This window comes from Sabethes cyaneus, chromosome 2, assembly GCF_943734655.1.
Source record: "Sabethes cyaneus chromosome 2, idSabCyanKW18_F2, whole genome shotgun sequence".
In the NCBI taxonomy this organism is placed as follows: domain Eukaryota; kingdom Metazoa; phylum Arthropoda; class Insecta; order Diptera; family Culicidae; genus Sabethes; species Sabethes cyaneus.
This window is the reverse complement of record NC_071354.1, coordinates 151,088,912-151,100,170: the sequence shown is the minus strand read 5'-3', so window position 1 is coordinate 151,100,170 and position 11,259 is coordinate 151,088,912. Positions and strand designations below refer to the sequence as shown.

Below are 11,259 nucleotides of genomic sequence, written 5' to 3'. Positions count from 1 at the left end.
GTGCCACGTAACATAATTCCTTGTTCAAAATTTATGTACTACCGGAACGCATAAAAAGTAATTGTGTAAATACATTGGAAAATGATATTAAATATCCATACTGATGAAATGTCGGACAAACAGCGATTATATGTGCAAACAATAATATCAATTATTTATTTAACTAATGATTCATAAGTGTTGTTGTTAAATTAGTGTGAAATCGATAGACATGTTGTATTTCCGAATACAAATGGAGAAGGAAACAAAACGCAGCGCAAAGTAAGGAAAGTGTACGACGGATTAAAACTCCGCATGAATAACGGAAGATAGACATTGAAGTAATTTTAACATAAAAATATAAGTAAATGTGCCTTAATGAAAATCACATTGAACACAAAACTCACAAGCTGACAGCTTATTCAGATTAGTTGAATTGTTATACAAAAAATACAGCAAACCAATACCAGTAATGAAATGGATTTAGTTTTACACAGCCAGCAGAAGCAAAATCTTCCATACACTAATAACAAAAAATTTCTTCCTAATTTTTTCTCTCAACAAACGTTTTCAAAAATAAACACACATACAAATGTAATGAGTCGATACCAGTCTAAATATACCAAAGTTTGTATACATTCATAATTTTGAAACGTTTTAAGAAAGGCAGTCAAAAAATAAAAAAATACAAAAATTCAAACAAAAATTAAGCGGTTTCTGGTATTACAAAGTGGTCATATTTTTAACAAGGCGTCATTCATACGAAAATAAGAATAAACATAACTGATTTTTAGAATGTGAAAAATATGTATATTTAAATCAATATAAAATCACCAAAACAAAAATAATTCACTTAAAGAAAAGCGAAAGCATGAGCCCACGTTTATATTAAACCAAAATTTAAATTGAAACCCCTGTTTGTGACTTTTTGTGAACTATGAGGAGCGATATATTTTTATAATTGAAGGAATCCATGTAGGCATTGCAAAAACAAAACAAAAATGTACCAATACTGGAACAAATGAAATAGATTCCATACGAATAAATCCAATACATTCTACTTACTCCAACATTTCTGAACCAGTAAAAACTAGTCGTTTATCAAATCAGTACTTTTTCCAATGTAACCCTAGAATCCTACGATACGCAGTCCTCGAAGGAAACAAAACAAAATATTCTCCGTGCTCTCCACTAATATCTCATTAGCTCTGGTGCAAACAGTGGAATTAACAATACAACAAGGCAGTGGGCTGTAGGGAAAAAAAACTCCACCGGATCACGATGAGACAAAGAAGAGAAACGGTATAGACTAGCTGAACATACAAAAAAAAGAAGAAAAAGAAAAAGAAAACAAACAACAGATAGATGGAAAAGGAAAATTGCAAACAAAAGTTCAAAACAAATCTCTAACAAGTCTAGTCAAAATAGTAACATAATATTCAATCAAAACTAGTCAAATAAAGAGTTAAATAAACTTATTGCGGATTGAAAACTTAGCCGAGTGCGTTGTAAACATTTTGAAAGAAATTTACTTCTTAAGTCCTTTATTTTAATTTCTCTAAATACCGCTAAGCTAGTTTTAATTTTTTTATGACAAAAGAATTTGGTAATGCATTGGTGAATGTATCATATGTTGCTTGGAAACATTGGGCCAAAAAATTGCCTAGTTTAAACGCACCTTAACGCAATAGTTCCACATCAAAAGTGTCAAAGTTGCAGTAGGCTTTGTTACTAAAGAAAGCAACCGAACGGAATCTTATTTGACATTCAATATTCGGAACGCTAATCTTCCAAAACATGGGATTCGATTATTATGCAATTCTGGACATACCCAAAAGTGCTTCTGATGTAGAAATTCGATTAGCGTAGGTTTTGCCATTTCTTCCGAAAACTGACACTTATCGAATTCAATTTAGTTATAGAAAATGGGCAGTCCGTTGTCATCCTCAAAATGATTTCCATGAAACACCGGAAATTCCATTTCCTTCCATGTCGATAGCTCACTATTGGGAACTACTTCATGAAGCTTTCGAAGTTTTGTGTAAGCTGCATACTTCAAATAATCATAATCCCATCATAGTCAGATATCCGAATTCCAGCAAATCCACTACGAAAACGCATTTACGACATTTACGGTGAAGAAGGACTGAAAGCCGGTGTTGTGACCCCAACTGGATATGTAGAGCCGTACAAATTTTCAAATAACTGCATGAAAATCTATAAGTAAGAATTATTACGTATCATGTCTATCAAAGCATTTCATCATACAATCGTAGAGATTTCTTCGCCACCTACTCACCTTACGCGGATCTTATCGATGCGGTAACGAATCCACCTCCACTCTGTCAGGATGACAGAACGAAGGTTAAGATTAAAGGACCCGATATCGAGCATGCCATCAATCTTGATTTGGAAGAAATTTTCTACGGTACGATAAAAAAAATGCAAATCGTTCGAGACGAGTTCGCGGATGATTCGGAACTCGAAACGATTCTGGTAGAAGAAACATTAACTGTTCACATCAGCCGGGGTATTCCCACTGGAACAAAGATTCGCTTCGAGGAAGCGGGTGATCGTAATCCAAAAATCATTCCCTCCGATATAGTGTTTGTGGTTAAAGAGAATCCGCATCCTGTATTTTGGCGCAAAGGAGCCGATTTATATACCGTTGTGCAGATCACGGTGGAGCAAGCCTTGGTTGGATTTCCCCTGGAGATTACCGGAATCGACGGAAGACAGTTGGTGATTCAGATTGTAGATGTGGTAGAGCCAAATTTTGTGAAAGTTTTACAAGGAGAAGGTTTGCCTATACCTGGTGGTGAGCAATCAAACTCACGGGGAGATCTTTTTGTTTCATTCGAAGGTAACATTTTTACCATTAAAAAAATTTGCCATTAAAAATAATTAAAAGTTGTTTTTTTTCAGTAAATTATCCAAAATTTATTTCAAGGAAAATTAGAGAAACTCTTAAGAACACATTCCAAGAACTGACTTCTTATGACGGAAACTAACGTATATTTTTGTACGAGATTCATTTATTGATTGAAATAATAATTTATAAGGAACATGGCAACCAAAATTTATGTAAATTCTACTTTGGAACAAAATTGTAAACTACGATTTCAAAATCACCCCCCTCCTTTCCGAAGGTATCATTTAGAATATTTTTTACATTCGTCCACTCTAAGCCATCGATGCCACAACCGATGCGAGGTAGCGCTAATTTTTTGGCCCCATTTTCGAGCTAAAATGATGATCTGAATGTTATTGAAGCCACGCTTTTTTTCTGGTATGTATCATACTCACCATGTGCTTCCGCATTGCCATCAGAGATCTTATAAGATCGTCGTAGGTGGGTTTATTGTAAGATCCCTTTTTCGTGATTAAGTAGTAAATGAAGCGTTGATTGTCTTTCAGGACGGCAACACCTCCGACGTCAACTTGCTGAGCTTTTAGTTCGTCTACTCTTTTGAACGTCTGGTTGAACTTGATGGCGATTCCTGCGCCCATCTTCAGATCGGCAGCTACGCAATGCGCCAATGAGAAATCCTTTGGGGCCGAAAATAGGTCTCCATCTATCTCACGTACACATTCCGACATTTTGGTGGACTAAAATTGGAGATAATAAAGGTTTCATATGAAATTGTAGAATCAAAAGTATCTAATTGTAACAGATTAAGTTAGTATGTAAACTCAAATAAGCTACCCGGATGGACCAAAAAAATTCCCACAGATTCTCTGGGATTCCTCGGATTGGAAGATAAGAAGATAAGATTCGTACAGAATGCTTTTCCTATAGAACCAGAATTCTTGTATGAGTATCCAAAACGCGAATCCTCAGGATACCTATTATAACTCGGCAAAGGAATCCCCTTTACTATGAAATAGGAATCGTCGGGATTCTGAAACAGGAATCCAGTATGTGCTAGTACGAGTACCGTGCCTCTATAAGCCTTGCTGTCCCACGTCAAAAAGCTACGAAACGAAGCGAAATGCGTTTAAAATTATGTATTATGAACAAGAGCAGAAACTCATGTAACATCTCTGGAATTTAGCAACGAAATTCTATGAAATCGCGATGACTGAGGTCGAAAACTTGGCTTGGCAGATACCTATGAACGGATAGCGATGTCCATTCAACAAAACCACAAACTTAGCCGGAAAATCTTAGCCGCTCCGCTTCTGCTCGTATCTTAGCTGTCTCCGTTTCTGTTTGTATCGCTCCACATTCTGACGGTCAAGGCCACAACGCCTAAGACATTATCCGCTATACTGTTAACGGCTGTTTTAACGGTACTCCAACAGTCCTCAAAGTAGGCTTCGTCCAGCTCTCGCTTTTCAGCAGCGCTTTCGACATCTGGTTGTGTCTGTTGCATTAGATTATATCGTGGCGGGTGCCGATATCATATGTTGTTTACAACGGATAGTTTTTGATGTCTGTTAACCATTACCAGGTAGCGGTATAAAGCAATGGTAGAGCTCCGATAGGTCGATAAATTCTGTAAAAAGCCGACCTTCTATCACAACTAGGAAGATGTGTGATTCCGTCTGGTTGGGTAATCTCCAGGTGTACCGATGGTGGAGGTTATGCTGAAAACACAAATGGCTAAGCTCTCCAATCACCGGCTAGAATTCTTCTTCCTGACCAACCTGAGCATTATAGTTCCCGATAATGATTTTGACTTCATGTATTGAGTAGCGGACTTCCAAAGCAGAGGTTGTTTACGTTATATATCCTAGTATTACAATTTCGGTCCCAAATTTATAATCTACACGTTCGGAGGTTGCTCGGCCACCACCCGGTTGCTCGTTTCTGTATCTCGCCCATTACGATAAAAGCTGCGTCCAGCTCGAAAGGGTTGCCGCAGCTCTGACAGATGGTGTGACCATACCTATACGTACGTATCATCGCTCCTTCAGAACGTGCTGCTCGAGTCAAAGATGCTGATACCTGATACCTCCTGCAGCGTTACGATGTCAATTTAGTCACTTTTCACTTTTCACTTTTCGAAGAGAAAAGCATATGGATACTTCCGAAGAAATTTAGAGGCCGACAGGTGCATGTTCCGAGTATCCAATCGTTAGTCCATTTTCGTCATGAGGGTCTTTTCCGATTGTTCCGATGTGAATTTCATTTACGTCGTTAGTTGGTTCGTTTTTAGTGTCGTTCGCGTGCAAGGGGGTGGCTCTTGCCGTATCAAGAATTCCTCTCCATTATACCAGGACCTGGGCTACTTGTCGCCAATTCGTTGCGCGTCTCGACACATGCAAGTCGGCTTCAACGTGGTCGAGCCATCTGGTACATTGGGCCGGTGGGGTTCTTAAAGAGAATGAATTTCACTGCACAGTTGTCCGGCATCCTTGCGACGTGACCGGCCCACCGTAGTCTCCCAACTTTCGCCAAGAGTACGATGGGAATCTCTCCAAGTAGTGCCTGAAACTCGTGGTTCATACGCCTACGGCACTCTCCGCTATCCGTATGTACTCCGCCAAAAATAGTCCGTAATGCCTTTCAATCAAATACGGCAAGTGCACTTATGATTTTCGTAAGCAAAGTTACAGTCCGTAGAGTCCGTAGAGAACTATCGGTCTGATTAGCGTTTTATACATCGTCAGCTTTGTACGTCGGCGAATTCTCCTTGTTCGAAACGTCGTTGAATCTCCTTACTCGTATTATTGTCGGCGGTTACCAGAGATCGCAAATATACGAATTCATTAACCACTTCCAGTTCATCGCCATCAATAGTCATTGTCCGTAGGAGGTAAACATTGCTTTCTCTGAAGCCTCTTTCTACCTTATATTTGCTTTTTGAGGCACTGATTTCTAACCATATCCTCCGAATTCTCTTGTTATTGGGGACAGACGACGCAACAAAATCTGGGACAGCATCTTGTAGGTGGCGTTGACCAGCGTGATGCCGCGGTAATTACAGCAATCTTGCTGATCACTCTTTTTTGTAAATGGGACAGACAACACCTTCCATCCACTACTCTGGTAATTTCTCCTCCCCAAGTCCATGAAATCATCCAGTGAAGTGTCATTGCTAGCGATTTATGGCTATTTTTGTAGAACTCTGCCGGGACGGCTCACAGTGGTCCGAAAATCAAAAAAGTTGGCAGAAACCCCATTTTGCAAGTATTTTTAATTGATCATATAACTCAAAAGTGTTCTTCTACATACCCATATGAGCTTAAATCCTCGTTTTGGTTGTCCGTTTCGTAGTTTTCTAAAAGCTACGGCCATCTGAACTTGTTTAATAACGTTAAAACCGGTAAAATCTTTTCAAAAACACGCATGGTTGTTTCTTACCGGTATGTAGCAGACGTTGCATAAATATCATATATAATGACATATTTAGTTAAAAGATACCTATTTCAATATTATTTAGAAGGTTACACTAATTTTAAATATTATTGGTTCACCAAGTCTGGCTTGATTATGACACAAATGAGGACGAATATCTAAACACTTTTGAATTGACAGTCGTAACTTATGGAACCCGTCGAGTTTCGCTGCCATATTACTTTTAGTGTGCAGGTATACTTACGAGGAACTGATTAAGCCTAAATTTGGCTGCAACTTTCTGCAACTAACAAAGTAAAGACAAATCTTTGAGAAGATGTACGAATTCATGTCAGCCAGTTTGATTGAAACGAATAATCCTTGCAGTGGTTTCAATATATGATAGTAGGCATTGATTATTCTGCTAGTCCAGGATATCGTAGAAATGAAAGGGACAAGCATTAATATAGTTTATTAAATTGATTTTGGAGTATACTCCAAAGAAAGTTTCGTAGCGTAAAACAACAATTTAGTTTGTTTTGGGAAAATCGAAACAGAATGACGCGTTTCTAAGGCACATCTGCACATTTCAACAGATTTTACAGGAGACATAGCACTCCCATTACATTTTATTGTAAGTTTTGCATTTTAGATTGAAGACCCTTTTACGATAAGGATGTACATGGTTCAAAGCTAATATTTTATTTAAAAAGTAATCAAAAGTATTCAAAATCTGACACAGCATCGAAACTAGTCATGGAATTGTAATTATCGTTCGCTGTATGCTACATTACATTAATGTATGCTCCAGTCTAAATTCGTAACTATTATAAATATATCTAATACAATAAATAATATAAAAAAATGATTTCACACTTTTCTGTGGAAAAAAATAGAAGTAAATAAATCATTATCTATGTATATGGGAAGCGTTTGGTACGGGAGGTCCACGCTTTCTTCCTTCCCCTTGATTTCAAGGAGTTTACTGGAATTAGGTATTTTTTCTGGTTCCACTTGATTCCTTGAAATTCTCTCTGCGGTACATGCTGCGCAGTTGGCCTGGCCGTTGACAAGAAAAATGATTGATTCAAGTAATCGTCATTTTCCAGGATGCCTTCAAGAATTGGCTGCGTTAGTGTAAGATCAGAAAAAAATAGAAGTCTAATATTATTTAATCAAGGGCACAGTAGAGGCTGAAAACAAAGCAATAAGAAGAAAGTTTTTCTGGTTAACTTTTATTAGTTTTTTCATTATTCAGACTGATACGTATTTCGCCTACAACTTGCCGGCTTCATCAGAGTCTGTATTGAATTTGACTTTTTTGTATTTCTTTATTTGAAAACTTATTTAATAATAAATAGCTGCTCTATAATACCTTTCGGATGCAATTAGAATGCACAATTGCTGAATCAAATGAGCTGAGAAAATCGAATGAGTCGCAGAAATGTGAAAAAACCTTTCAATAAAAAAACTGCTTAAGCAATTATTAAATGAAAATGTAATGTTATCCGACCTTTCAGTACCTTATAATGCAACTGAGAGTTATCAAATCGTCTCAACCATTACTGAAAAATTTAACCAATAATTAAATTATATTATGGCAATAACGTGTATTAATGAGTTTACCTACAATTTAAGGGTTGAGCACTAGTTGAATGATATCACAAAGATCTCCTGAGTATTTCAAGCAACTTTGCAGTAGTCACCTACCCTCAAGGAGGTCGTTTTGACATTTTTGCCAGCTTTTTGGACTTTCGGACCACTGTGCGGCTCTATTATTCTTCAGCTGAATGTCTATAAAACTTATTTAAAATAAGTTTTTTTTACCTTTGTTATACTATAATAAAGGTTTAGGAATTGGTCTAGAAACACGAAATCGATAGGGTTTGACGAACTGAGCAATATCTGTGTGTGTATGTATGTATGTGTGTGTCACGCTTCATTTTCTATCGCCTGTTTCTCGAAGATGGGTTAACCGATTCATCCGCTTTTATTTTTGTTTCGAAGATATTATTGCCTAGTACATCACTATTGCATTAATTCGTGATCCGGCGATTCGTTTTAAAATTATAAGCAAAAATATGAAAACTACGTGACCCGATTTTCTCCGGAACCAAACAACCGATTTCTACGATCTTAGTGCTTAATGAAAGCTGGTGTTATTATAAATTATTCTAGCAAGTTTTATAGAAAACAAACAAGTAACATAAAAGTTATGCTTAAAAAACAAGTTTTGACTCTGCAATAATTATCGCCTGTTTCTCAGAGATGGTCAAGCCGCGATATATGCGCTAGAAGTCTCATTTGAAAGAAAATATTGCCTCATAGATCACTATTGAATTGTTTTTTGATTGGACATTTAATTTGAAAGTTATGACCAATTAAAATTACACATTAAATTTGACAATAATTTAAAATAAATTTAACCAAGATAATTTATCTAGTTACAATTATTCGGGCATCAAATGCAATATTTATTTATTCGCTTAAGATTCATCTGACGTTGTTGTCTACATGAATAAAAAACACTTACTTTATAACTTATCTAAAAGCGCAGAGCAGAAAAAGAGAGCAGTAGTTGTTGCTTAAAATTACTACACGAAACAGAGAAATCGAAGAAATTGTATACGCAATTAAACAAACAACACATAACACGAATGGGCTCATTCTGGCCATACTCGGTGCGTCTGATGTCCGGTCGAAGAAACTCTCTAATCCGAAGAGGGCGTGAGATGGCATTGACGCTGATTTGAGCCAAAATTGCGGGGCAATCCAATTCGCCGACTAATACCTTCCCAATGAATACGACCCTTTCAATTTTTCGTCTTCTCTCCAATGTGTCCATATTCAACAAACGACTGCGGTCTTGGTACGGAGGCAGATTAAATGTGTTTCTCCTTGGGAGATATTTAAGCGCGTGTCGAATAAATTTGTGCTGAACGGCTTCCAATCTTGACGACCAGATACCTGTGTAAGGGCTCCATACCACAGCTGCATACGGATCGCACGAGAGAGTAGTAAAGAGCGCGCAGGCAATATGGATCCCGAAATTCGTTGATGACTCGAAATATAAATCCCAAATTTCTGTTGGATTTTGCAATTATGTAAGAGTAGTGCTCACGGAACGAGAGCTTTTCATCAAAGTGTACACCGAGGTCTTTGATAACGGAGACTCTATCCAATAACTCGCCATCGATGTTGTAGTTCCATATAATCGGACTCTTTTTGCGGCTGAAAGAGATGACCGAGCATTTACGCACACTGATGATGACCTCGTTTGTTTTGCACCAGTCGACGAAGATATTGACAACCCGCTGGAGCTCGCGACAATTTTCAATGGACTTAACACTGAGGAAGAGTTTCAAATCGTCTGCATACAAAAGTCTGCATCCTCTAGGTAACACTGCGTATACATCATTGAAGAATAGTGAAAAGAGCAAAGGTCCCAGATTGCTCCCTTGTGGGACACCAGATCGATTACAAAATGAACTTGACTGTGCGTTTCTTAGCCTCACAGAAAGATGCCGGTTAACTAGATATGATCTTAGCCAGTCTACAAAGTTAGACACCGCACCCATGTGCTTTACTTTGGCCAACAGCAAATCATGGTCCACACGGTCAAAGGCCGCCTTCAGGTCTGTGTAAACAGTATCTATTTGAGTACCGTTTGCCATATTTTGAATGCAGTGTGATGTAAACTCTGTGAGATTTGTAGTAGTCGATCGTCCTGGAAAAAATCCGTGCTGGTCACAGGAAAGGTGACGCTTAGCTTCATGAAACAAAAGCTTATTTACAAGAGTCTCCAGTAGCTTAGATCCTGCGCATAAAGAAGTAATTCCGCGATAGTTTTCTACAGCTGTGCGATCGCCTTTTTTGAAAACAGGAAATAGAAACGATTCCTTCCAGGCATCTGGAAATGTTGACTGACTCAACGACAGGTTGCATATTACGGTTAAGGGTGTACATAGAGATTCTGCACAGTTCTTGAAGATGATTGGAGGTATACCATCCGATCCCGGTTGCAATGACGGTTTAAGCTTCTTGATTGCTGCTGCAATATCTGTTTCGGAGAAGCGAATATCCCGCATCTCAAGTATTTCCTCTGGAACATTTTGAAGAGCTTCGTCGATTATTCGTGTAGCAACTTTTTCAGTCTTAAAGACACTAGAGAAATGATTTGCAAATAAGCAACAGATTTCATCGACAGAGCTCGCAGTGTCTGCCCCATGTGACATTACCGATGGGAGGCCTCGCTCTTTCCGTTTTCCATTCATAAACGACCAGAACCGTTTGGGATTCCGCTTCAGGCTTCGTTGAGTACGCTGCACATGTAAAGTGTAAAGCAATTGAGCGCTTTAGCACGTCCTCTTTTTAATTCTCGTAATCTCCGATTGGCCCATGGAGGTTTCTGTTGTGGACGAGCTACAGGCACGTGAAAACTGAACATTTCATTTAACGTGTGTAACAGATAGTCTGGAACAATTCACGGTGGTTGTTATAGCTGGGTTCAGCGGTTCAACAGCCTGGAGTACAGCGCATTCACGGACGACATACTCATTTACAAAAACTAAATCGAGTATACGATTTCGGTTGTTCACGACCGAATTCATCTGCTTCATGTCTAATAATGACATACCGTCGATACCGACAAATGGGAGGTTCTAGTTTTGCAAATACATCGGCCAAATTTTATAAGGATTCGTTTTACCGGTTAAAAGATATTTAAAAAATCTATACTTATAAACATGAATTTCTGTCTGTCTGTCTGTATGTATGTTCCTTATAGACCCGGAAACTTCTGAACCGATTGACATAAAAATTTGTATGCAGGAGGTTTTGGGGCTGGCGAAAGTTGTTATGATGGTTCGAGACGAAATATATTTATGTCGCCGTGATGATCAGAAGAAAGGAACACCAAAGAAAGGCTCTCAAAGTTACTTAAGTTCTTTTGAAAAGTTACTCGGGAAACGTTAAGAAAAATCTAGTTTCCCGGCCAT

At 38.1% G+C, this 11,259-nt stretch overlaps 2 protein-coding genes across 2 annotated transcripts in view; one reads left to right on the top strand and one right to left on the bottom strand.

Moving 5' to 3' along the window:
• The first annotated feature begins 1,776 nt into the window (after positions 1-1,776).
• Positions 1,777-2,877, top strand: LOC128736193 (dnaJ homolog subfamily B member 13-like). The gene is made up of 4 exons (XM_053830674.1): positions 1,777-1,844; positions 1,896-2,020; positions 2,079-2,202; positions 2,256-2,877. Exons 1-4 carry the CDS (start codon positions 1,777-1,779, stop codon positions 2,875-2,877), a joined length of 939 nt encoding a protein of 312 aa, XP_053686649.1.
• Positions 2,878-3,000: 123 nt separating this feature from the next.
• LOC128734735 (ADP-ribose glycohydrolase OARD1-like) overlaps positions 3,001-11,259 on the bottom strand; it is a 33,117-nt gene continuing 24,858 nt past the window's right edge. The window contains exons 2-3 of the mRNA XM_053829065.1: positions 3,286-3,588; positions 3,001-3,223 (exon numbers count right to left, since the gene is read on the bottom strand). Coding sequence (XP_053685040.1) covers positions 3,071-3,223; positions 3,286-3,588 — 456 coding nt within the window. The 3' untranslated portion in view covers positions 3,001-3,070. The remainder of the gene's footprint in view (positions 3,224-3,285; positions 3,589-11,259) is intronic.

What these genes read in the sequence shown, in the direction of transcription:
- LOC128736193 (XM_053830674.1), top strand. Translation starts at nt 1,777, where the DNA reads ATGGGATTCGATTATTATGCAATTCTGGACATACCCAAAAGTGCTTCT. An exon ending in GATGTAGAAATTCGATTAGC is followed by an intron (nt 1,845 to 1,895) that starts GTAGGTTTTGCC and finishes AATTCAATTTAG; the next exon opens with TTATAGAAAATGGGCAGTCC. An exon ending in TGAAGCTTTCGAAGTTTTGT is followed by an intron (nt 2,021 to 2,078) that starts GTAAGCTGCATA and finishes TCCGAATTCCAG; the next exon opens with CAAATCCACTACGAAAACGC.